This window comes from Mesitornis unicolor, unplaced genomic scaffold, assembly GCF_000695765.1.
Source record: "Mesitornis unicolor isolate BGI_N332 unplaced genomic scaffold, ASM69576v1 scaffold200, whole genome shotgun sequence".
Lineage (NCBI taxonomy): Eukaryota > Metazoa > Chordata > Aves > Mesitornithiformes > Mesitornithidae > Mesitornis > Mesitornis unicolor.
This window is the reverse complement of record NW_010157368.1, coordinates 79,711-103,076: the sequence shown is the minus strand read 5'-3', so window position 1 is coordinate 103,076 and position 23,366 is coordinate 79,711. Positions and strand designations below refer to the sequence as shown.

Here is a 23,366-nt window from a genome sequence, read left to right as displayed (position 1 = left end):
ATGACTGCACAGCAGGAAGTCGTAGTGAACATGGCCTCAGCCCGTCAGCATTTCTCAGTATTCAGGTCCAGTTCAGCAGAAGTAAACTGCTGCTGCTCTGTACTATTTACCATAGCCAAATAATTACAGGGCACTTTTCAATATACTGCGTGATTGAAATGATGGCCTCATTGAATGGCACAGAGAAAGCAAAATCAGAACTCAGATCGTATTGTGGTAGCACAGCCCTAAACCAGGCTCCATTACTGATATTATCACATCAGGTCCCTTGACACGCACTCACATCTGGTTACCGCTAATAGAGGAAAGTGGCACACACAAACACAGCCCATGATGATAATTTTGTCTAAACTGTTTTCAAATTTAGATCATACCTTCTGAAACAGGAAAAAAGGGAAATGAGATCTTGAGGACATATTTAAATTCATGAAGTCTTCCTTTCCATGCCTTATCTTAACATTCCCTAGACTGAACAATAATACTTAAAGCCAGTCATACATTACCAAAATGAAAAAGCACCTGTCAAAATATTGTCACTGTGTTATATTTCTGGTTGTATGTTTTTCAGGGTTTCATAGCTCTGTGATAAAATCTGACAAGATATTTAACATTGAACTGTCTACTGCAAATACTGGGTAATTACATTTCATAGAAACCTTTAGCTTGCCTAATTTTAAGACATCTTTCATTAATTGTCTAGTTAATTTCCCTATTATATAAGGGAGCAGGAACTCTCTAAAAGCTGTCACAGTCTGTTAACTAAAAAAAGTTGATTTGAAATCCTGTGTAAGTGGATATTTACAATGCATGAATGTATATTTTTATGCCTTAGTTATATTCTGCAATGAAATAGACTTACTTAAATTTAAGGCAGTGGCACAAACTGATTAATACTCAGAAACTGAGACCCAAGGTAGTTATCAAGCCATTTGCTGTTGTCTTGCTCATGTAGCTCTAAGTTGCAACTGAAGCCCTGCCAGTAGCAGCACAAAGCAAAGGCACCAAGTACAAACAATAGCCTTTTAACCAGCCCATTTGCTCCCCTTTGCCTTTGAAATTACTTTATAAGGGCAAACTTCTGCCCCTAGAAGAAAAGGCATCATGCCAATGACATCTGCAGAAAAGCTTCTGCTGCAGTTCTGCTGCAATCTGGTGCTTGCCTCCCTGCTGAGGAGCAGACACATGTACTTACAGGTTTAAACTTCAGGTTTGACAGAAATTAAAGCAGCTTGAGCTCTGGAATGGAATGGAATGGAATGGAATGGAATGGAATGGAATGGGATGGGAAGGGAAGGGATAGGATAGGATAGGATGGAATGGAATGGAATGGAATAGAATAGAATAGGATAGGATAGGATAGGATAGGATAGAATAGAATAGAATAGAATAGAATAGAATAGAATAGAATAGAATAGAATAGAATAGAATAGAATAGAATAATTTCATTTGGAAGGGCCCTTCAATGATCATCGAGTCCAACTGCTTGACCAATTCGGTGCCTACCAAGTTAAAGCACATTATTAAGGGCATTGTCCAAATGCTTCTTAAACACTGATAGGCTTGGAGCATCGACCAACCCTCTAGGAAGCCTGTTCCCGTGTTTGACCACCTTCTTGGTAAAGAAATGCTTCCTAATGTCAAGTCTGAACCTTCTCTGGTGCAGCATTGAATCATTCCTGTGTGTCCTATCACTGGATACCAGGGAGAAGGGATCAGCACCTTCATTTCCACGTCCCCTCCTCAGGAAGCCATAGAGAGCAATGAGGTCACACCTCAGCCTCCTTTGCTCCAAACTAGACAAATCCTTAGTCGCTCCTCATAGGATGATCAGTCCTTTTACACCTTTACCTCTTGTAAGCTGCCTCTGCAATTTACTACCAGGGGCAGAGAGGTCTCTGGGAGAAGCTGCCATCCAGCACACATGGTGCCAGCCAGGGCCCCAAGTGCATGTGAAGAACAGACCCTACTGGGGCTTTGAACAAAGCAAAGCCCCTTGTAATGGGATAGTCCTACCAGTTTTCAGGTGGGGTTTCAGGACTCCATTGGTTATGGGGGCATTAAGATCCTCTTCTATGTTTGCTTTCCCGCTGAAGTTAAATTGAGGCAGAAGGAAACCTGAAAATGGAGAGTTAAGGTGAGAGAGAAATACTTGCTGGACTGTAGGTGATGAAATGGAATGGATGAAAGAAAAGATGAGTCAATGACAGGGAAAAAGGCTTGTTCAGGTTGTTTCATATGACTGAAATGATATAAGAGCTTGTTGCAGCCAAATGGCAGGATCCTGACTTTTCTCTCCCATTAGTTTTTGTCTGTTGTTGTGGTGGTGGTGGTGGTTTTGTTTTGCTTTGTTTTAATTTTGAGTTAGTCGTCTTTTCCCCTACTGAGGGAGAGAATAAATCAGCACAGGAGTCCCTAAGTCAGCATGCAGCCAGAAGCAGGAACTATCTTGTATTCCTATGGCAACAGTGAATAGTTAGAATGGCTTAGGTGTTTTGTGAAACATCACCATGAGAAGGTAAACATGGAGAAGATAAGAAAACAGATACAAATTAAAATTTAATGAAAGTGTATTTAGTTTGTGTATATGCCCATATTTTTTATTGATGGAGAAATGAAGACCCAGAAACAAAATCTAATACTCCTAGATTTCAAAGAATAGTTTGGTATTCATAGCGGGAAGGAAGGTAGAAAACAGATGAGGGGAAGGGGTAGCACATCAGTCAGAATCTTCTTTTATGTGCATTAATGTGTTTTATAGATCTAAAGATGAGCAGAAGCACCATTATGACTTACTGCATAATGCATGCTCAGTGCCCGATTATGCTGGCATGGGCAGGGATTCAGGAAAGTTAGTCTAAAAATTCCACCTTAGGACTCCAAAGCATCTTTGTAATGATAGTTTAGTTTTTTAAAGTAAAATAAAAAAAAGAGGAACTTAATCACTTTTAATCCCTGTTTCAAATAGAGAACTATTATTGGTGTGCACTAGACACAGAGACTCTTGTCTTGATGTTAGTCATAATACAGTTAAAAGTGATCTAAATGGCTATTGAAACCACTTCTGGAACCTCTTGCTATAATTAATGTCAGACAAAAAGAATACTTATTTTACTTTAAAATGGTGCTTTTGAGACTCATTAAAAACTAGTGCCCTATGTTTATAAGTGTAAAGTGTACCAAATAAACACAGGATAAATAGTGGTGCAGTCAGTTCTTATCCTGTAACAATCTTCTCTTGCTGTGGTAGGAAGAGCACACATGCAATTGCAGAATAAAACCCTGCAAAGTGTTACGGCTCTCGGACACCTTTACTTGTAAAGTCACCTGGTCACTTGTGGGTGTAGGTTTACACTGAAAGTCTGGGCACAAGGGTAGTTTCTCAGCCAGCCATCAGACATGTGCAAGTCTTATGGCCTTTTACACAGGGTTTAGTGTTCTGGGATCAGAACCAAGCCACAGGCAAGGTCTCTGAGCATGGGATCCATCTTTGAGATCCACCCATGATCCCACCCATCTCACGTGCGATCATCCCACGTGTTAGGCCAGAGAGTGCTCCCACAGTGCTACAGTTCAGAGCCACATCAGCTCACACCTCAAGTTATCAGGTCACCAAATCTATCTGAGGCTTAGTTTTCTGTCTTCATCCTTCAGTAAGCTTGACAGTATCCCCAAAACAGTCCAGAGCAGCCATTAGTTAATGGAAGAGACTTACCAAAATGCATGTGCTCTGATATTAGTGTCCATTTCAAAAATTAAGTTGGGGACTCCATTAAGACCAGCATCTAGCTGTCGTCCTATTATTAATGAGGCAAGAGAAAGCTATGGTATTCAGTCATAGGAACCTAAAAAAGATACATTAAAGGGAAACTTAGCTGAAACTGCAACTAAAAGCTTCCAGTTATCAATAACATTATTGAGTTTTGTTCTCTATGCTATCCAGCCAAATTTAATTGCTTTGGATGCAGTCTGGCCATTGTGGCTTAAGATGCACAAGTGAACAAAACTCACTGGGTAGTAGTCATTTATAGTTGTATTCAAATTAAAAATAAACATAGCTATTTCTAGTTCTCCCTATTGTTATTCGCACTACAACTGACTTAAAATCTTCACAGGCTTCTTCGCTTGTGTAAAGTGTTATGAGTGCCAGCTATAACCCAGCAGCTATATATGGCAAGCTTTGAGCATGGGCAAAGGAACTCTGATCTGTCAGCACCTACCCATGTTTTAAAAAAAAATTACATTTAGCCTTTTTAAGACAGTTTGGTATGGAAAGGAAATTAAAGTTCCAGTTGCTTTTGAATTTGAAATGTGAAGACAGTGGGATCCACTGCAAAAATTCACCTGGAACCTTCCATCTGGTTCAGTGATGTTGATAATCAAGTCAGACAGACATTGTGCAGACAAGCTGGGAAAAACTCTGCTTCCTTTCATTCTCCTGCACTTGCTCTGATATTCAGCACACGTATGATGCTTTTTACAGGTACTCCTTCCAGGCTGCACCTTTTTCTCCCAAGTCTGATACAAATCTCAATACTTAGGGATCCAAAGGTGTTTATCCAAGCTAATTTATTTGTTTACTATCCCCAAGGTTATTCCTTTCACTTGCACTTGATGGGAGCAGGGAGGCTGGCTAGGAGTATCCCACTTTCTGGCTTCTCCCTTCTCACATAAAATAGAAAGAGACAGCAATGTTTTCAGGTCTGAGTGTCATCGTCTGCAGAAGCACATCTTGGTTTGCAGGGGCACATTCCTAGGGTGCAGGTCCTAACTCTGATGACTTGTAAGGAATATATTACAAGTTGTTAGCAGTTTATTTATTTTTATAGAAAATAAATTGACAATTTATTTTCTCTTTGCCAAGGAACTCTGTAATTGAACAAGTTCTTCTTCATCTGTGGGGATTTTTATTTTCCCCTATATTGTGTTAGAAACTCCAATTCACAGAACAAAGAAACAAAGTTTGTTTTTTCAAAGACAAAAAAGAGATGGTGAAAACAGCTCTGACAGCAGTACTCCCTGGCTCAGTAAATTAAGACTTTTAACTTGCTCCTTTCAGGGATGTGTTTAGTCTAGATACTCTTGATTTATATATCTTTTTTGGCTGGGTTGTATTTTTTTAATGCAGATTTGCAGTGATTTAGTTCAAGCTTATGTTTGCCTAGCATGAGAGAGATGTTGAGCAGAATGTGAGTGCCTTTAGTCCCTTAAAATGTTTCCCTTCTCAGTATGTTTTTTAAGGAACTGCTTAATTTTTAAAGAAATTTGCCTGTCTTGTGTTACAATCCACCTGAAGTAGCAGGGGTTTGGAAGGCTGCTGGGAGATCATCTTCATTTCTCTCTCTCACAGAAGTGGCAGTGCACAGAGGATGCTTCTGGCAAACTTCGAATTCACAAGTGCAAGGTATCAAGCGACATCCTTGCCATCAGAAAAAGGACCCGCAGCATACACTCCCGGGGATACAGCGGCAAAGACAAAGACTGCAACTGTGGAGATACTGATTACCGAAACAGCAGGACCCAAAGGAAAAACCAAAGGCAGTTCTTGAGAAACCCTAATGCGCAAAGTAAGTGGTGTCTGAGCTCTTGGAGGCAAAGAGCAGGGGGGATTGCAGTGGTGGTTTACCAGTATGCGCTTGTTTACACCTCCGTGTCTAATGAATATATCCGTAATTGGCAGCCAGGCTCTGCATAATTGCCTCTGTAATGACAGTAATAATAACAACCATTTTTATCGTTCGGATCACGCGGCGAGGAAGTCTTTCGGCTACTGGTCGTGGCGGTGGCGATGATGCTCTGGTGCCACCTATCGCCCTGCTCCGACATGACAACGCGGTGGCCTCCGCGGATGAATCAGGGCCGGTATTTGCTAGGATACAAGGGGTTTCCTGCATCATTAACACCAGATTCCCCTCTGCTAGATGATATCCCAAAGCCATCGTTTACACGAGGCATTGTAGCTCTGTGATCGCTCTCGGACTGAAGTCTGCTGGGCTGGGACTGTCCGGCATCCCCGCAGAGACACGCGTGGGACTGCAGTGTCCTCTAGTGGAGCGTGGAGTGAAGGGCATGTACAGGCGAGTTTTAGGACAGCAGCACTTGGATTCGTTTCTGCTAGTGATTTCTACAAGAGCAGCCTATTTAAAGAAGTCATTATTTTAAATGAAACAAGTATTTTCTCTTGTCTGCCCAGCGATTAAAGTTCTGTAGCTATAGAAATAGAGGGGGACCTGGATTTCAAGCTTTTGTCAAGAGTAGGTTGTATTCTCCTGCTTTCTATCTAGAGTACTAGACTGAGTAGTGAAATAAAGACAGGACTTTAAAACAGTGAAGTCGTATGAGAAACGCAAAAGTTAGAAGATGCTGCACAGCTGTCTACAAAATAAGAAAATAATGTCAGTATTCAATTTCAATTAAAAATATTTCCTGATTTAAAGCCTCTCCCACTCTGGATGTGAACAAGGATAACTGCTATTCTTTGTACATTCAGACACAACATTGTCTGTCTTCGGTTGCCTCATTGTTAAGACTGAGTGCTGCCCTGATACAATTTCTTTCATTTCACAGAATATTAGGAGTTGGAAGGTACCTCGAAAGATCATCTAGTACAACCCCCCAGCATTTGTTTAGTATGATTTAAGGAACTTCACAGTGTGTACAGACAGAACTCTGCTGAAAAGTCTACATGACGCAGACTGCCAGGGGGATTCTCAGGCTGAGGAACATTCCCCAAAGTTATATTTTCAAGGGGAGATAGCTAATGTGTACCTTGGAAAGAGAAGGTGTTGCCAGCATACCAGCAAATGCTGAATGTGGATTGCAACAGGGTGGGGAAGTGACTTGAGGAAAGAAAGAGGTGAAGTATGGAAAAATTCTGAAGAGTATGTCAGAAAAAGTCCATTCGTTATGCTTTTCTGCTTTACAACATTCTTATTCCTCTTCCCTCCTCCTCCTCTGAATCCTTATTTGCACTCATCCTGGTAGAGCAGAGAAAGATTCATAATGATGAGACATTGTTAAGGGAATGACTAGTTCAGGCCCCAGGTTTTAGAGGACACTTGGATAAGATGCTTATATATTCCAGACTCTTTCGGTGACTTGATTAATAAGTAGTAGCATCAGAGACTTACAATGCCAGAAATTGTCCCATCTGACACAATGAATCTTCCTGCATTATTCTATTAAAGAGTAATGTGGTTATAAATCAGACAGATGCTTTGAATCTAGGGTTTTTTTCTCTTTGGGAAGATGAATGTCTTCATTGATTTGACTGGGAAGCCTTTTTTCACCTGACAGCAGGTAACCACTGAAACAGTTTAGAAGGACAAGGTGGTTTGAATGAAGAGTTGAATGAAGCCCACTATCTGCACTTCTAAAAGATTTTTGCAGGAAAGGTTCAGTGTGAGTCTCTCAAAGACACTGACATAAAAACTGCAGCAGAACCGACACTACCTGCTAAAGGCAGCACTTGCTTAGAGCTCTTGTTTTATTCTGCTACATGAATTATTATTAACTGTTAGGTGACAAAGGTGTGCTCAGCACGGAGGTAACAAATGGAAATGTCCATTTTTTTATAAGCTGAAATAAGCATTTCTAGGGCTGTATGGTTTTGCTACCTAGAATATGCTTTGGTGTGGTATTGACTGTGAGTTTTATCAGCTGGATTTGGGACAAAATTATTTAGCAAAATAATTTTAAAATCATGAGATCTTCAGTCTGAGCCCAAACACAGGTATTTTTGTACATAAAGTTAAAAAAAAACCTTCAAAAAGTTAATTGGTGTAGTTAATCTGACTTATATACACTGCTGTAGTTGCAAAACTCCAAGACAGTAAGAAAAAGAGCTGTAATCCTACTAAGCAGAGAGCTTTCAAAGAGTACCAGTGACACGATAAATCTCACTGTAGCTCTACAATGCAGCAAGTTTTTGGTGGTCTATGCCTTGTACACATAGATACAGATGATGGTGTGTCAAAGTATATATACATATAGACACATATACGCTGATAATATAATGGATTCTTGCCTTTTTAATATCTTTTTAAAAGTAAATTTTATTCTAAAGCATACATCAAACCTATGTCACATGACAATTTACAGGTGGTGATCTTTTTTATAGCACTGAATGATTTAATTTTCTAAAGTGGTTTCTAGTCCTGTAGTCTCTGATTTTTTGAGTGTCTCTGTATCTGATTTCTAAGATACTGATTTTATTTGTGGATATAGATGCTAACTGCGGCATAAGATCAGACTAGAATGAAACCATGAAGTAATCAGAATTTCATGCAACATGTGAAAGTGTGGGCCTTGACATATAAAAAAATATTAAATACATTTCTGTAAAGCTGAACAGCATTCTTGGTTTTTGAATTATGGTGTGTGCTCATGGCATGGGTCATGTAGATATACATAGGTGACCAGGAATGTTTCTTCCTTTTGCTTCAGAATACAAACCCAGATTTGTTCACACTCGCCAAACCCGATCCTTGTCTGTGGAATTTGAAGGTGAGATATATGACATCAATCTGGAAGAGGAAGAACTGCAGGTGTTAAAGACCAAAAGCATCACCAAGCGTCACAACGCTGAAGATGAGGATGCAGCAGAGGAAAGCGATGGTGCTCCTCGTGATGCAATGATCGCTGATGGCACAGATGCCATTGGTCAACCCAGCTCTGTCAGAGTGACACACAAGTACAACTGCTTTTTCTGTGGTTTTTTTCTTTCTGTCTTAAAATTAAATCTTTGCTTTCTAAATGTATTCTCTCTCCATTTTTTACAGTTTTATGGTTACAAGATTTAAGAACTTAAAACTATCATTGTAGATTTTAGATAAACCTGAGTTGCATTTGTTAGTAGGTGGAATCATTTAACTTTAGTATGCGGATTTTAAAGAGAGGCATCTAGTTTAAGTTTTGGGTTTTTTTTTCTGAGGAGGAGTAAGCATCTCCAGAGGGAGATTCATCCTCTATATCGAAACATGCATCTTATGATGGATTAATCACCCTGTGAAGCTGACACTCCTGCTGTTCTTTTTAAAGTCTACACTACCAGCTTAGCATAGAGGCCTAAATTTGAGATGACTGAAATCCCACTCTAAATGAGGACAGATTAGATCAGTTACATCATCTTTCTTAGTACTTAGTTGTTTCCAGCCACTAATGTTAGGTAAGATACATTAGACCCATTTATCCCTGAAAAGACACGCAGTCCTTTTTCCACTCTGGAAGATGCCTAGATTTCAATTTTTAGCCCTACCCTGAATCTGAATGAAAAGGCAAAAATCTCAAAATATTTTTTTAGTTTAAAAAAGCCAATATGATTGATGTGAAAAGACAGGCAGAGGCAGGCAACAAATATCTTTTTTTTTAACCTTTTTATAATGTTTAAAATATAAATAAAATTTCTCTCTTTTCTTCTTTAAAAAAAAAGAATCAAGGAAAACATAAAAATTAATTTTTAGTAAGTAGAATTTATCCTTTTCTTATATTGATAATTTCCAACCATGGCATTAATGGGTTTCTGGAAAAGTTATTATTTCTTCATAAAGTGTTTTGACCTTTATTGAATACAGCATTGCTTTCAGTATTCTCTAAGAGAGGGAAAAAGCATAATAAGAGAACATGGGAAAATAGGAGAACATGGGAAGAAATAAACATCTAAATTTTCCTTTCTGCTATTCTTCTCAAAAATCAAAAGGTTTCTGATGAAGCAAGACCCAAGAAAGGTTGTGTCTGGGACACTGATTAAGGAATTTCTGTTTATCAGCATGGAGACTTTGAAAGCCCAGTCTGTAATCTGCTGCATTTTCTCTCTCAGTCCACCTCCTTGGCCTCCCACATGCTTGGTTCTTTTCTCTTGGTAGAGCTGTTTTTTCAAACACTGGTCTGAATGTTTTTGTCACTGTGCCACTTTTTGACTTGAATGTTCTTGAACTTGAATGTTCTGTTGGCTTTTTTAAACCATTTTTAAACTTATTTGAATTCTTTGTCCTAACTTTCATTCTTATTGATCTCTATTGATTATATTGATCTTTAACCCATTAACTATATGTTCTGTTCTTGACTGTTTTGCGCATTTGGAAGATGAGTCACATTCATGTGACAAGAGAAATTTATTTCTTAGCAGCTGATGGTTAAATAAGAAATGGTACTTTTGGTTAACAAAAGGTTTTAAATTCTGAACAGATTTGTATTTCATTTTCAATTTCATTTCTGATTGAATTAAGAATCTCCAAGATGGCATTGCCATTACATTTTTGCTTAGCAGGTCCAGAGTAACTGTCATGGTTGAAGAATTTTTTTATTATTATTTTGCAGAGAAAACAGATTGAAGCAGTTATTGGTATTATTAAGTCAACAGACTTTATTTATTTATCAACAAAGTATAAGAAAGAATTTACTAGGAATGTTAGAAGAAAAAGAAGAAATGGGTAGGCAATTGGGAAACAACTGACCTTCTTTTTCCTATTTGCTAAACTCGTATATACAGATGTTTTATTCTACCAAATGACACTATTCACTGTGAGAGAGAGCTGTACCAATCTGCCAGAGCCTGGAAGGACCACAAGGCTTACATTGATAAGGAGGTAAGAAGTATTTTAAAATTAGTGTCTTTCCACTGCTACCTTTACAAATACTAATTCTGACTTGGAAATATTCTCTGCAGATCGAAGCTCTCCAAGACAAAATTAAAAATTTGAGAGAAGTTAGAGGACACCTGAAAAGAAGAAAACCAGATGAATGTGATTGTAGTAAACAGAGGTAAGAGAGGTGGCATTCAACACTCCAAGCTACACCGATTATGAAGTCTTAATGTATCTTCCAAGTTTTTCGAGATGGAAAAGAAAGAACATACACTTCATTGATATTCATAGCCACTGTAGGTACTCATTTTAGTTAGATCTCTTTTAAGAGTAGAAGCTGGTATGAATCAAAAGAAGATAGATGTTAAAATTTTCAGATTAAATATGTGTGTATTCTACCAACATATTTGAATCCAGCTGTAATTTTGCTATGGTCTAGCATCTGATGACTCACAGAGATACAACTTCTTTAAATGAAGTGAAAATTGTAAGTCATCCTGTGTAGTTCCTTAAGCAGATGTCAAAAATGGTATGTTTCTGGTTTGTTTTTGTCTTGAAAATAATTTCACAACTTGAAAATTCCTAATAATTTTCCCTGTAGCTATTACAACAAAGAGAAAGGGGTAAAGGCACAAGAGAAACTCAAGAGCCATCTTCATCCCTTCAAGTAAGAGTCTTATTATCCTCTCACTCTTTCAGCTGGCTTTTTGGTGATTGGAGAAATATAATTTTTTGGATTTGAGGGGTTTTTTGTGGAGAGGGGAAGGGAGGAGGTGAGGGAAAAATAATGTCACATAAAGAAAGCTCTCACAAGAACTCTTCAGTAGTTTTGGACAGACTTCTGAAAGTTCATAGATAATATTTTTAAAACCTGATAGAAAATGGATTAAATTAATCATTTCAGCAGCTGACTGACCTTATGATTGTTAAAAATATCCAGTTAAACCTAACTGTAAAAGTGCATCATGTCTCATGCTTACTGAGGAGAACACCTTGTCATAGCAGCTGGGGCAGGAGCTGTTGTTAACCACACACAGACTGTTCCCTGTCAGCCATGCCCGAATTTCTCTCTGAACAGAGAAGCAGCACAGGAAGTGGATGGCAAACTGCAGCTGTTCAAAGAGAATCGGAGAAGGAAGAAGGAAAGGAAGGGGAAAAAGCGCCAGAAGAAAGGAGACGAGTGTAGCCTTCCTGGACTGACATGTTTTACCCATGACAACAACCACTGGCAAACAGCACCGTTTTGGAACTGTGAGTCTTAGTGCAGACGTGATCCAGGTTATTCTGCTGTGTTGCAGAGTTTCCACTTCATGCAATCAGAGCATTATTTTGAAGAATTGGCACTTAGGAATGCTGCTGCTGCCGTTATTCTGAAGTAAGAACGAAGAATGTCATTTGAGTATGCTTGTAATTGTTGCATTGCTCATTTATGTGAAATTATCACATGAGGCTTGATGCTAAACACTGCAGAAACAAAAAAGGAGACTTGATCTCTGAAACATAGACTTGCGTAACCAGCCACTGAGATTTGTGTCGTCTCTTGGAGATCAAGATAACCAAATATTTCATAGGAATTTTAAGTGGGTTTATAGTTATTAATAATAACCTTATTCTTCCAATTGTCACAGTCTGGGACTTGACCTTTAATGTTGTCACAAACTTCAGCACATAAAAGGTCTACTTCAATTTTATAATTTTCATTTCAAAGGGTATCATAAACAACTTACCTGATTGTGAAGAAAATACAGATAGCATCCCTTATGAATTCTTCCCATCATTCTCATTTTTTAATATTGTAAAAGAATTTAAAAATCACCACTGTGGAATGCTCACCTGATGTATAAGAACAAAATATTAGAGCTAGAAAATATTTTAAGTTACTTTAAAGTTCAGGGTATATATAGATAACCATCCTATTGAGGCATGCTTCAACATTTCTCGGTATTCCACATTAACAAAAAAATACCTTTCTCATCTTTTGTGGCAGAGGAAGAAAAGTGATTCAAAACTTTACTTTCAAAAAGTTCAAGAGCAAGTGATAATGAAGTTACAACATATTTGACTCCAAGCAGAAAATTTGCTGAGAGCAATTTTTCATTTGAAGAAAGAAGTTGTCTCCTAGTGACAATCTGTTCTGATTGCACTAGGACTTCTGCTAAAATGCTTTTTACTTTTTAAGATGTTCCTAAAGTAGCCATATGCATGATTTTTCCTTTAGAGACAACAATTACATTGGCTTATTACTTTTTAACTGTGGAGTAACAAAACAGTTATGCAAAGCATTCTCATATTGCTGTGCATTCTGGCAGTGTTCCAGAAACTGTCATGGGGTAAGAAACTATCTCTTTGTTACAGACCGTAACTTAAAGAAGAGCTATTGTGGTGATTCACATTACACAGATAAAAAGGTCCAATACCATTACTATTTTTATGAATTTTGTTCAAAACATTGATACTATTACAGCTAGTCACAGTACTAATCATAAATTAAATAAATAAAAATCTCAGACAATATTAACATTTTATTATTGGAATTAAAGAGACATCCTTGTACAGCAAAGCTTTGTTAGTAGTTTGTTTGAAAATTAAGAGAGATACCTTTCTTTCAGCCTTTTCTGCTGACAGAACAAGATTATAGACAAGATAAACCCAAGTCTCCTCTATGGGTGCTCCCATCACTGTGACACCTTGATCCAGGTGTCTTCAGTCTGGACCGAAAACCTGCTCTAGGTTAGGTTGAAAAGTGAAATTGTATCATACATATTAAGCAGTTCCAAGGAATCCTGTATATAAATCTTAAGGATCAGGATTTGTGTTGTTTTTTTGTAAAGTCCAAATTCTGCTCAATCTCAATAAACCATATATAACTCAGAACAGAATATGCCTCATTAACAATAGGATTCACTGTCTTCTGATTGTGCTAAATGTATGTTTGGGAAAACTGTATTAGCAATATTTATTCTGTTTTAGATGAGAATCTTAAGATTATTCAAATAGAAGATTTTTTAGATTGATCTAAAGTACATGAAAACCTATAGAATTTTCACTAGTAGAAGAAACAGGCATATTATTTTTCACTGAAAACTAATAACTTGTTTCTTTAATTACAGTGGGCTCTTTCTGTGCTTGCACAAGCTCAAATAACAACACTTACTGGTGTTTGCGAACAGTTAATGACACCCACAATTTTCTCTTCTGTGAGTTTGCGACTGGCTTCTTGGAATATTTTGATATGAACACTGATCCCTATCAGGTAAACCCCTTTCCCTATTAGAAACCATCATTCACCAGATTCTTCTAGGGTTTGGGTTTTTTAAATTTCTGTTAACAAGCATTTTTTCTCTCCATTTCTCTTTTTCTCAGCTGACAAATACAGTACACACAGTGGAAAGAGGCATTTTGAACCAGTTACACATACAGCTAATGGAACTGAGAAGTTGTCAAGGCTATAAGCAGTGCAATCCAAGGCCAAAAGGACTTGAAACAGGTACAAGAAAAATAGAAGAGAGTGTTTATTTCCATTTTATTAATTTATTCTCATCTGCCTAAGTACTAATTGTATCCATGAAGTGTCCCCCTCCTAAGCGTTGCTCTGAATGATTTGGAAAGATGCACACACACCATCCTGCACAACCGCATGGCCAGGAAGCTCCCTTGCAAGTTTGCACAGGTTATTCTAGGCAGCTATTGATGGCAAGCAGCAAGAGTTTGTAGGAAGCTTATCATGTTGTATGAGCTAATCAATAACAAGCTTATGCAGATCTTCACAGTCATAACTCTTTTCTCTGTTGCAGGGTTTATTTGGTTAGGTTTTGCTTCCCAGTAGCAGGTGAGGTATTAAATCCTGTGTTTCTTCCAAGTGCTCTCTGCCTATAGGAACAACCTCAGGCTCTACACTGCAAGACTTAACATTGCAAACTTCTCATCAGCAGTAGTCCCCCCCATTTTTGAGGAAAGCAATATTTCTTTGCAAGAGTCTCTGAGTACAAAAATAGCTGGTATTTTTACTTCATAAGTCTGGAATTCATTGTATTTAAATTGGGTTGATTGAATATTGTGATTTTTTTTTTACAGGAATATTCCCTTCTACATATTTCGTGTTCTTGCATCTTTGTGTCTCTTTCTTCACCTACAAATGTTTCTCTTTTTTACAATATCTAATTGTTTGGGGGTTTTATTATTTTTGAAAAACAGTGGTTTTTCATTTCTTTGATATATAACTTCCAGGAAATCTTTGTTGGACTGCAGCTCTGTCTTTATTTAACACAGTACATTTCTTTTTAGGAATTAGATGCTGTGCATGGAAAACTACATTGTGAATGGTTTTACAAGTTCTAAACACTAACAAAAGTTACTCTTGTATTTTCCTATATCAGGAAATAAAGATGGAGGAAGCTATGATCCACACAGGTATCCACACTTTTTTATTCTCCTCAGCAGCTTCTTTCCGAATAATTGCATGACTCCAGCCCATTTCAACTAATGTCTGTATCCTGCCATGTTGCACACAGCATAGCTTTTGATGCATGCATCTTCTAACTACTCTACACTGAACTTGGCCATTGTTTTTTAGATCTACCATACTGCATTTAACGTAGCTCATTGTCATAGCAAGACTTCATACAGCTCATATTTCATGCCTGTATTTCTTAGATGTTTACACAGGGAAAACGACACAAAAATAATCACTTTTTTGGGTTGTTTCCCTGTTGTTGGGTTCATTTTGGATGTGTTGGGATTTTTTTCTGGTTTTATGTAGGAAGTCTGTACAGCTGCTTTTTAAACATAAACCAAATGTGCTTAAAAAGCTTTCTGAAGTGTATATATCCACAGAGTCTGATCACACCTATGAAAGTAAAGTAAAATCCTCTCATTGGATTTAGGAAATGTTGGCAGATGCTCCTTTAAGCAAAAGCAGTGCTCAGGGTGAACAGCAGGTGCTCAGAAGCCAGCAGGACACAGTTCAATATAAGTGTGGCACAAAAGATGGGGCTTCTTTGGGCCGGTGGGGGGTCAATGCTTTCAGACCAGATCATACAAGCAAAAGCCTGAAGAGAGCAGAAAAGCTCAGGTCTTAACAGTACTGCACTTGTTGTTCAGTGAGCAATATGAAACAGATTAGAAGTCTGTCAGGTGTCATAGTTAAACTTGATGTTTTCTCATGGTATATCAGTTTTACACGTCTTCGCACGTTAGTAGAGTAGCTCTTGACATACATTATTTGCCTGAAATGTAAATTGGGTCCAAGGAACATACAAGTCTACACAAAACTTTTTTTCACAGGGTCCTCCGACAAGAACTTTGTCGTTAGCTGACAGCAGACAGGGAACAATTAAGATAATGTATTTCAATGTTTTATAAGTCTTCAATTTAAGCAGCTAATTTTGTATTTTATCATCTGAGTAGTTGTGGGATCTAGGAAAACAATAAGCTTTCATTCGGTTATATCCCAGTTGTTTGCATTGCTCATTACAGCCTGGAGGGAACTGGTTACTACAATGAGAGACTTCTGTAATTACACTTTTAAGTCTTTCATCAGAAGTCATCCTTGAAAGCATTCCTCATTTTAACTACAGATCTAACAAAAATGACATTTTTGAATTGCAGAAATTGCATGAAAATGTAGATCACACAGGATTAATCTTTAAATTATATTGTGCTACACTGTTTAGTAATAAAAACATTTTAACTTCTGATATCAAGTCAGTAAACACTCTGCTACTGGGTTAAATAGCAGGTATATGTTGTGGTTTAACCCAGCAAGCAGCTAAAATCTTTGCAGTTCATTCTCTCGCCCTCTAACCTCCCCAGTGGGATAGGGGAGAGAATCGGGAGATTAAAAGTAAAGAACTCATCAGTTGACATAAAGACTATTTAATAACTAAAACAACCCAAACTTAAATAAAATTATTAATACCAATTGACTGTAACAAAAATAGGAACAATGCTAATATAGCAACAAATACTTGGCTCACAAACAGCAGCCACTGACTGTATGCCAACAAAAATATGACAAGGGAGAGGTAAGCCTCAGGTACGGAGATGGGCCACCATCATGAAATATAGGGGAAGGGATCAAAGAAGAAGGAGGAAGACGTTGAAGGTGTTGCAAGCTCTCCATTTTATAGTGACTGTGATGCTTATGGGATAGAATACATCTTTATTGGCCAGCTTGCATCAGACCCTGATAGTCTGTCCTGGGTCACCTATTCCAGAGAGTCCCTGGCTCTTGCTTTCCCTCCCCTTTCTCTTGTGCAAAGAGAAGGAGAAAAAACCCTTAAAATAAACTGTAACCACAGGTACAGGCGAAACCTTGGAATATGTAAATATCTGCCAGTGTGAATGAAATTTTAAAAAAAAACAACCTTATCAACTTCATAAGGAAAACAACTCCTTAAAAAGGGAACACTGCTGAAACACTAAAAGGGAGTCCTACAATTTAGTCCTAGCAAAACCAGAACAGTATAGTATAACACAATTTCTGTGCCATTACTTTCCAGCCACCCAGTTTCTCAGTATACACAGGCACCCAAGTTCAACATTTAGGTTCAAGCCCCATCCTGGTGAAAATTGCTGGTGTCTTTTTCTAAAACAAAAATCTTAAAAAATGAACAGAAAATATTTCTCAGGAGTCATTAAAAGGATCCCTTAGAGAGTCCTTTTCTTGATGCCTGCAGAGGAACCAACAGAATAAGAAAGGAAAAATACCCCATGCTGCTATGCTACTAATTCATCTGAACTACCCCTTAGGCTTCCCTCAGGCCATGTCGTGTCTCCACTCAGACCTGTTTCCAGTTGAAAACATCCTGGGTTAGTACAGTGCTACAGGTGTTACCAGAAAAACACTGGTACAACAGGCCTGTATGGAAGCACCCAGAGTAGTGCTGTTTGCTTAACACAGAGAGAGAGAGCTTCAGCAGGGAAGAACCAGTGTCACCTGTGTCCTTTGACATGGAACATGACCTGCACCCATGGTTGATAACAGAGAGTGGGAATTGCACTCTCCTCTCTCTTCTGCTTGGCTGAGGTTTTTCAAAGCTACTAAGGAGATGATTGTACCTACTTGTCTTTAGTCTCAGTGAAGACATATCCAGATCCCTTATTAGTTTTGTGACAGCACAGCCACGGATCGCAACATGGAACGCTGGGGTATGATAATTGGAGAATGAAGCTTAGCTAATACTTGTTTTTTAAAAAATCAGATGTTTTACTGTGAACAGTTAGCAACAATTTTTCTCTTTTTTGGTTCTGTGACATAGCTGAGAGATACCAAAATATTGATCAAGGAAACCACTGCCATATTGTTACTCAAACGCAACTGATTTGCACTTTCCCATTTCATACTTACTTGTAATGAGATTTCTTACAGGGGAAAACCTTTTCTTTTCTCTCTCCTTCCCCCTGTATACTTCAGTTTCAGTGGGAAACTTTTCATGCTTACTGCAAAGTAGTGGAATTAAGCTGTGAGGTGACTCCCTCAGTCAACCAATGTACAATCAGCTCTAAGATCGTAAGACTTTGCCTTCCTATTTGTTTAACATGTGTGAATACAAGTTACCTCTGTCCCATGTATTTAAACAAGTTATTTTCTTCTGCTTGACATGAAGATCACAGAAGAATTCCCAGTGCCTTCCCAGCTGAAAAACTCCTCTGAGACAGCAGAAACAGTGCCACATATAGAGGGGAAATTGTAGATCCCATGTGAAGGACCATGTAGCTCTGATGTTATTTTGTAGGAATACAGCAAAATCCTTGCTGATCTTATGTCTCTGCAACACAGCCTCATCACCCTGGTGCTGAGGCTGATGAAACCCTGGTCCTTTTTTCTGATCCCCAGTGTCCACACCACTCAGGCTTGCCCAACTCAACCCCCTGTCTCACTGCCTGGGACAGGCAGCAGAGGCTGCTCTGAGCCCAAAGGCACTCTTCTGGCCCCCGCTTTGCCCCTCCCTCACTGCCTTGGTCCATCCCCAACACTGTTACTGGTCAAATGGAAGCACTCCACTTTAAGTTTCTACTATCACATGCCAAACCGCTTTGGCTGCTGCCTTTCCTACAGCAGCTTGTTTTCCTATACAGGCTCTGATTTGGCAAAAAGACATAAATAAGAAACTTGCAAAACAAATAATAACAGAGCAAAATTTAAATACTGTTGCATTTGCAGTGTGGTTAATATCTTGAAGGGTTTGGTGTCTGAATTCCAAAAAATGCATCCGTTCCTATGACGTTTTCCAGGGTCCTTTATGCCTCTTAAGCACTGCAGTATTTAACTATTCTTTGTTTCAGGAAACAAATTATCCCTTATTTGTCCTAAGAAAATGGTTCTCTTGGCCATGCCATGATTTCATTTCTCTTGTCTACTTCAGGAAAAGAAAGAAGATACTCTATCATAGCTGTCCTGATGGATCCAAAAAGCTTGTGTTGCCTCCTGTAATAGGCAGTTTAGCAAGTGTTTTAAAAAAATATTTCTGGAACTTGCTTTAAAAAAATTAGATATTTAAATTTTACATTATAAATATTTACAGCTGTTGTATTAAGTGAAGAAATGTCAGTTAAGATTTAAGATTCAAGTGTTTCCAAGTAAGAAAAGTGGGTTCCCTTTGGCACAGAATAAGGGCCCTCAACATAAGAAAATGTCAAGGTTTTTTCAGACCATAATGGTGTTTTTCTGACTTACAATATGATGGACTAAATAATAGAGAAGTTCTTTCCACTGTGAAATCCGAAGCTAGCATAGAAGCAAAGAATATAAACTGTGATAGATACTAGTTATATCTTCTGTTTTACTTAAACAATCAGAAAGGGCAAGTTAAATTGCAAACAAATTAATGGAGATGCCAAGAACCCATCATAGGGATGAAAGACTCAATATAGTGAAATATTTGTGCTCAGTTCACGTTGTTGGACTATAGCTCCTTGAACTTCCAAAGTAATTGCTACTCGCCTACCTGCCTATACAATTTTCAGAGAGAAAATAACTCATCACAGTTAATTAATTACTAAATATTGCCTACAACATCATTTGTAAGGACAAATTTGCCACTTTCCCTGACAGACTTTTGCATTACCTGATTACTTTTTCCTTCTAGTGCACTTTGTTGATAAAATCTTTGGACTGAACACAGTCTCTGCACAGTGAATTAAATGAAATAGTGGTGTTAAGTGTTACTTGTCAATATAAAACGGGCTTCATGCTACAGTTGATAATCTGAGTCATTACAGTCACTGCAGTGACTTCAAAAAATCTTTTGGAAATGGGTTTCCTTCATGTCTTTGCTTTTTCTGGCTGTGATCAATATAAAATGCAGCTCCTTTGCTACTTATAGACTTATATATCTGCCCTTTATTCAGACTTATTTTATAAAGCTGTTAGGTATTTTCTTTGAAAGCTTTTTTTAAAAAAACAAAAAGAAAACTATTAAAGGATTTTATATCTGTGTATATTTTACCACTATTTTACAAACTGGTGCAGTCGTATAAATTAATTCAGACCAAATTTTTATAGCTTTCATTTCTGCTAATTACACCGTGTTAATTGAAATGAATGTTTACAAAGTAAATAAAATAATAACTTTGGCTATAATATATTAAATAAAACGTGGCTGGTTGTTTTGTAGACTATATGTCTCAAGCTACCCAAATACCAAATTCCTGTGGGCATTGCTGAAGTTCAGGTCACTAATGGCTTTATGAGTTAGTCCTATCTTTTATACTTAACCATTGTTCATTTACTCCATATTTCAGTGGAGCATTCAGGAAAGGTGAATGGATTTTTCATGTACTTAAGCAACTTTCCTGCCTTGAAATGTCAGAGGAAATATTTACCTCTGATTGTCATCACAAAGCCCCATTAGACCAGATTTTGTTCTTTCTTACTCAGTCCAAGGGTGTAGCAGAAGACAGGGGGTTTAGCAGGAGCTGTGAACGCACCTGAGACCAAAACCATCAATCTGATGATGGAAGATGTGGAGTGTCTTACATATGGAGCTACATACATTATGAACAGCAGTGCTTTCAAGCAAACTGGAGTAGAAACACACGTGGAAGCTTTGCTTGCACTTTTAAGTTGGTGTTCACCATTAGGCTTTATTCTTTCTTTCAACAGAGGACAGTTATGGGACGGATGGGAAGGTTAACCTGCCCAGTTTCACTGGCGACATCAACTGGCAAGGACTGGAAGACTTGTACAGTGTGAATGAAAGTGTATATGAATACAGATACAACTATAGTCTTAGTCTGGCTGACTGGACTAATTACTTGAAGGATTTAGATAGAATGTTTGCACTGCTGAACAGTTACTACCAGCAAAATAAAACAGACAAGGCTAACCCTGCTCGAAGCAACAGGGATGGAGACGAATCATCCATGCCATTTACTTTGGTGGAAATTACTTCTGCTGAAGACTCGAGCGGCCTGCCTGCAGAAGAGCTGCAGCTTGTTGTGCCAACAGACTTTACAGCCCTCACTTTGAGCACGGTGAATTTAAGTCATGAGAAGAAACTTGAATTAAACAACGATATTCCTGAGAAAAGCAGTTTGAATTACGCACACTGGAGAAATAATCATCAAGCTGGGAAATGGATGGAGGATAAAGAATCAGACCGTTTTGATATGGATTTCAGTGGAAATGGTTTGATAGAGTTGGAGTCCCGGCATAGTTTCATGTTACAGCCCATCAGTATTTCTCAAAAAGACACTCATCAGGACAGTGATGCTGTGGAAGATATATTTGAAGATCAAATGTATCTTCCCATGAGGTCCGATGAACCTTTCGTTCATCAGGCTGTAAATGCATCCATTAAGGATTCATCTATCAGTACCCAGAAAACAGGAACTTCCTTGAAAAAAGTGGAACAGAGTCTTGCAGGGGAAACTTCACAAATCCTAAATGTAGAAGGCAGTGCCTCAACTCCGCTCTCCTTGGATTAGATCAAGTTGTAAACCATTAAATAAGTTCTCCTTTTTCTTATTAGCAAACTAATAAAGGTAATCATGACAACTGACATTCCATGTTTATTGTAGATACGTTTTGCAGCTAAATTGAGCCCAGTTCAGTATTTGTGTGCATTTTTTTTATTCACACGCACATATTTTCACAGTAATTCTCCCCACTGGGAAGCAAGATTTTCAGTTTTGATGAAAAGAAACAGTGTTAACTTTCAAATGCAGTAGCACGTTCTCCGAAACCTAAAAATTATTTCTTTGAAGAAGATGTTCTAGTTACTTTTTCTATTTCCAAATGATCCCACCATGATTGAATGTTTCAGTCCACCCAATCTGTCTGCATAATGTCTTTTACATAAATTATTTTAACCACTGGAAGTTCCTAATGTCACGCTTTTGAGTAAAATGCACTTTTAAAATCTGTATGCCATACCATTTATAAGTCTAATACCTTACAAGTTCTTAGTTTGCTCTTTGTCTCATGTAGTTGTGCAACCAATGAATAGATTGACAGGAAAGAGGCAACCAGCATGGATTGTGGAAACAGACTTGGAATATTATTTTAGCAAAAATATTGCATGTTTTTGTTGCTTTGATTTAATTAAATTTACTCTCAGAAAGGTATGGCTAATGATTGCTAACTGTTGGAGGATTTGTTTAAATTGGATTGTTTCCCTATGTGTCGATATTGTCAGTATTAAAAATCCATGAGGTTTTTTTGACTTTTTTTTTTTCTGATACTGGTAGAAAGGTTTACATCGATACATACATACCTTTGTCACAACATCTGATTTTTATTATCATAAATGATATCTTGAAAGTATTATTATCATTTTGAGACTTAAATTCTTTTTGTTTTGAACAGGCATTAAAGGGAATGATAACATCATGTTAGATTTATATTATTTTAGATACAAAAGGCACATGAGGTAAAAAATAGTAGTTTAGATAATTTTTGTTGTTGTATTCTAAATTTTTTCTTGAACTTTACCAAACGTTAAATTTTATAAAGTATAATACAAAAAAATTACTTTGGAAACCTGTATTACTCAAAACTTAATATCTTCCCTTGCTATTTTATAAATTTCAAAATAATTAGTGCAACAACAACAAAAGACAATTACCTCAAACAGATGTAATTCCATAGTGTCCAATTCACGGGTGTGTTTCTTATCTGTTACGTATTATTTAGTGTAGTGAGTACATTTTGGCTATTGCAAGCACTGCAGGTTAAACTTACATTCATTGCATTGTATTTTAAGTTGAGACTTTCTAAAAAGGAGATTCTTTTAGTAGGATTTTAATAATTTTAAGAAGCAGTCTTTTTGATGGACTCTGTACATATGTTAAAATTACTAGCTCTTTATCTGATGTATGTGTCATGGGCTGATTGATAGAAAAACATATTTATGGTGATGAATGATGCTATTTGTACATAGGTTTTAAGTTACTAGGATACATACAGACTGTGTTTTTAAATCTTGTATAATATTTCTGTGATACTTTTATAGAACAATTCTGGCTTCGGGAAAGTCTAGAAGCAATATTTCTTGAAATAAAAAGTGTTTTACTTCACCTGCTTCAGAGAAGTCCACATGATCCAGTTTTCCTCCTAATTAAGATTTATTTTAAAAAATATGTTAACAGTTTCAGTTTTAAGAATTCATCCACATTTGAAGCAATAAGTAACAAAATAACACGCTACGTTTTATTAGTCATAAATTATTCCTGCAGATTGTGAATAATATATTTTTTTTGTTTAAGACATGCTGTGATTTTTCTTTTTTAATTCCTGATTCATCTGATCCTTTCTTCCTTGAAGTCAATGCACCAAGATGCACA

General features: G+C 37.5%; 1 protein-coding gene across 1 annotated transcript in view; it reads left to right on the top strand.

Annotated features, from left to right (window-relative positions):
• Positions 1 to 23,104, top strand: part of SULF1 (sulfatase 1) — a 66,366-nt gene extending 43,262 nt beyond the window's left edge. The window contains exons 11-20 of the mRNA XM_010179657.1: positions 5,348 to 5,564; positions 8,443 to 8,689; positions 10,487 to 10,583; positions 10,664 to 10,758; positions 11,182 to 11,247; positions 11,659 to 11,831; positions 13,691 to 13,833; positions 13,944 to 14,067; positions 14,957 to 14,990; positions 20,686 to 23,104. Coding sequence (XP_010177959.1) covers positions 5,348 to 5,564; positions 8,443 to 8,689; positions 10,487 to 10,583; positions 10,664 to 10,758; positions 11,182 to 11,247; positions 11,659 to 11,831; positions 13,691 to 13,833; positions 13,944 to 14,067; positions 14,957 to 14,990; positions 20,686 to 20,716 — 1,227 coding nt within the window. The 3' untranslated portion in view covers positions 20,717 to 23,104. The remainder of the gene's footprint in view (positions 1 to 5,347; positions 5,565 to 8,442; positions 8,690 to 10,486; positions 10,584 to 10,663; positions 10,759 to 11,181; positions 11,248 to 11,658; positions 11,832 to 13,690; positions 13,834 to 13,943; positions 14,068 to 14,956; positions 14,991 to 20,685) is intronic.
• Positions 23,105 to 23,366: the final 262 nt, after the last annotated feature.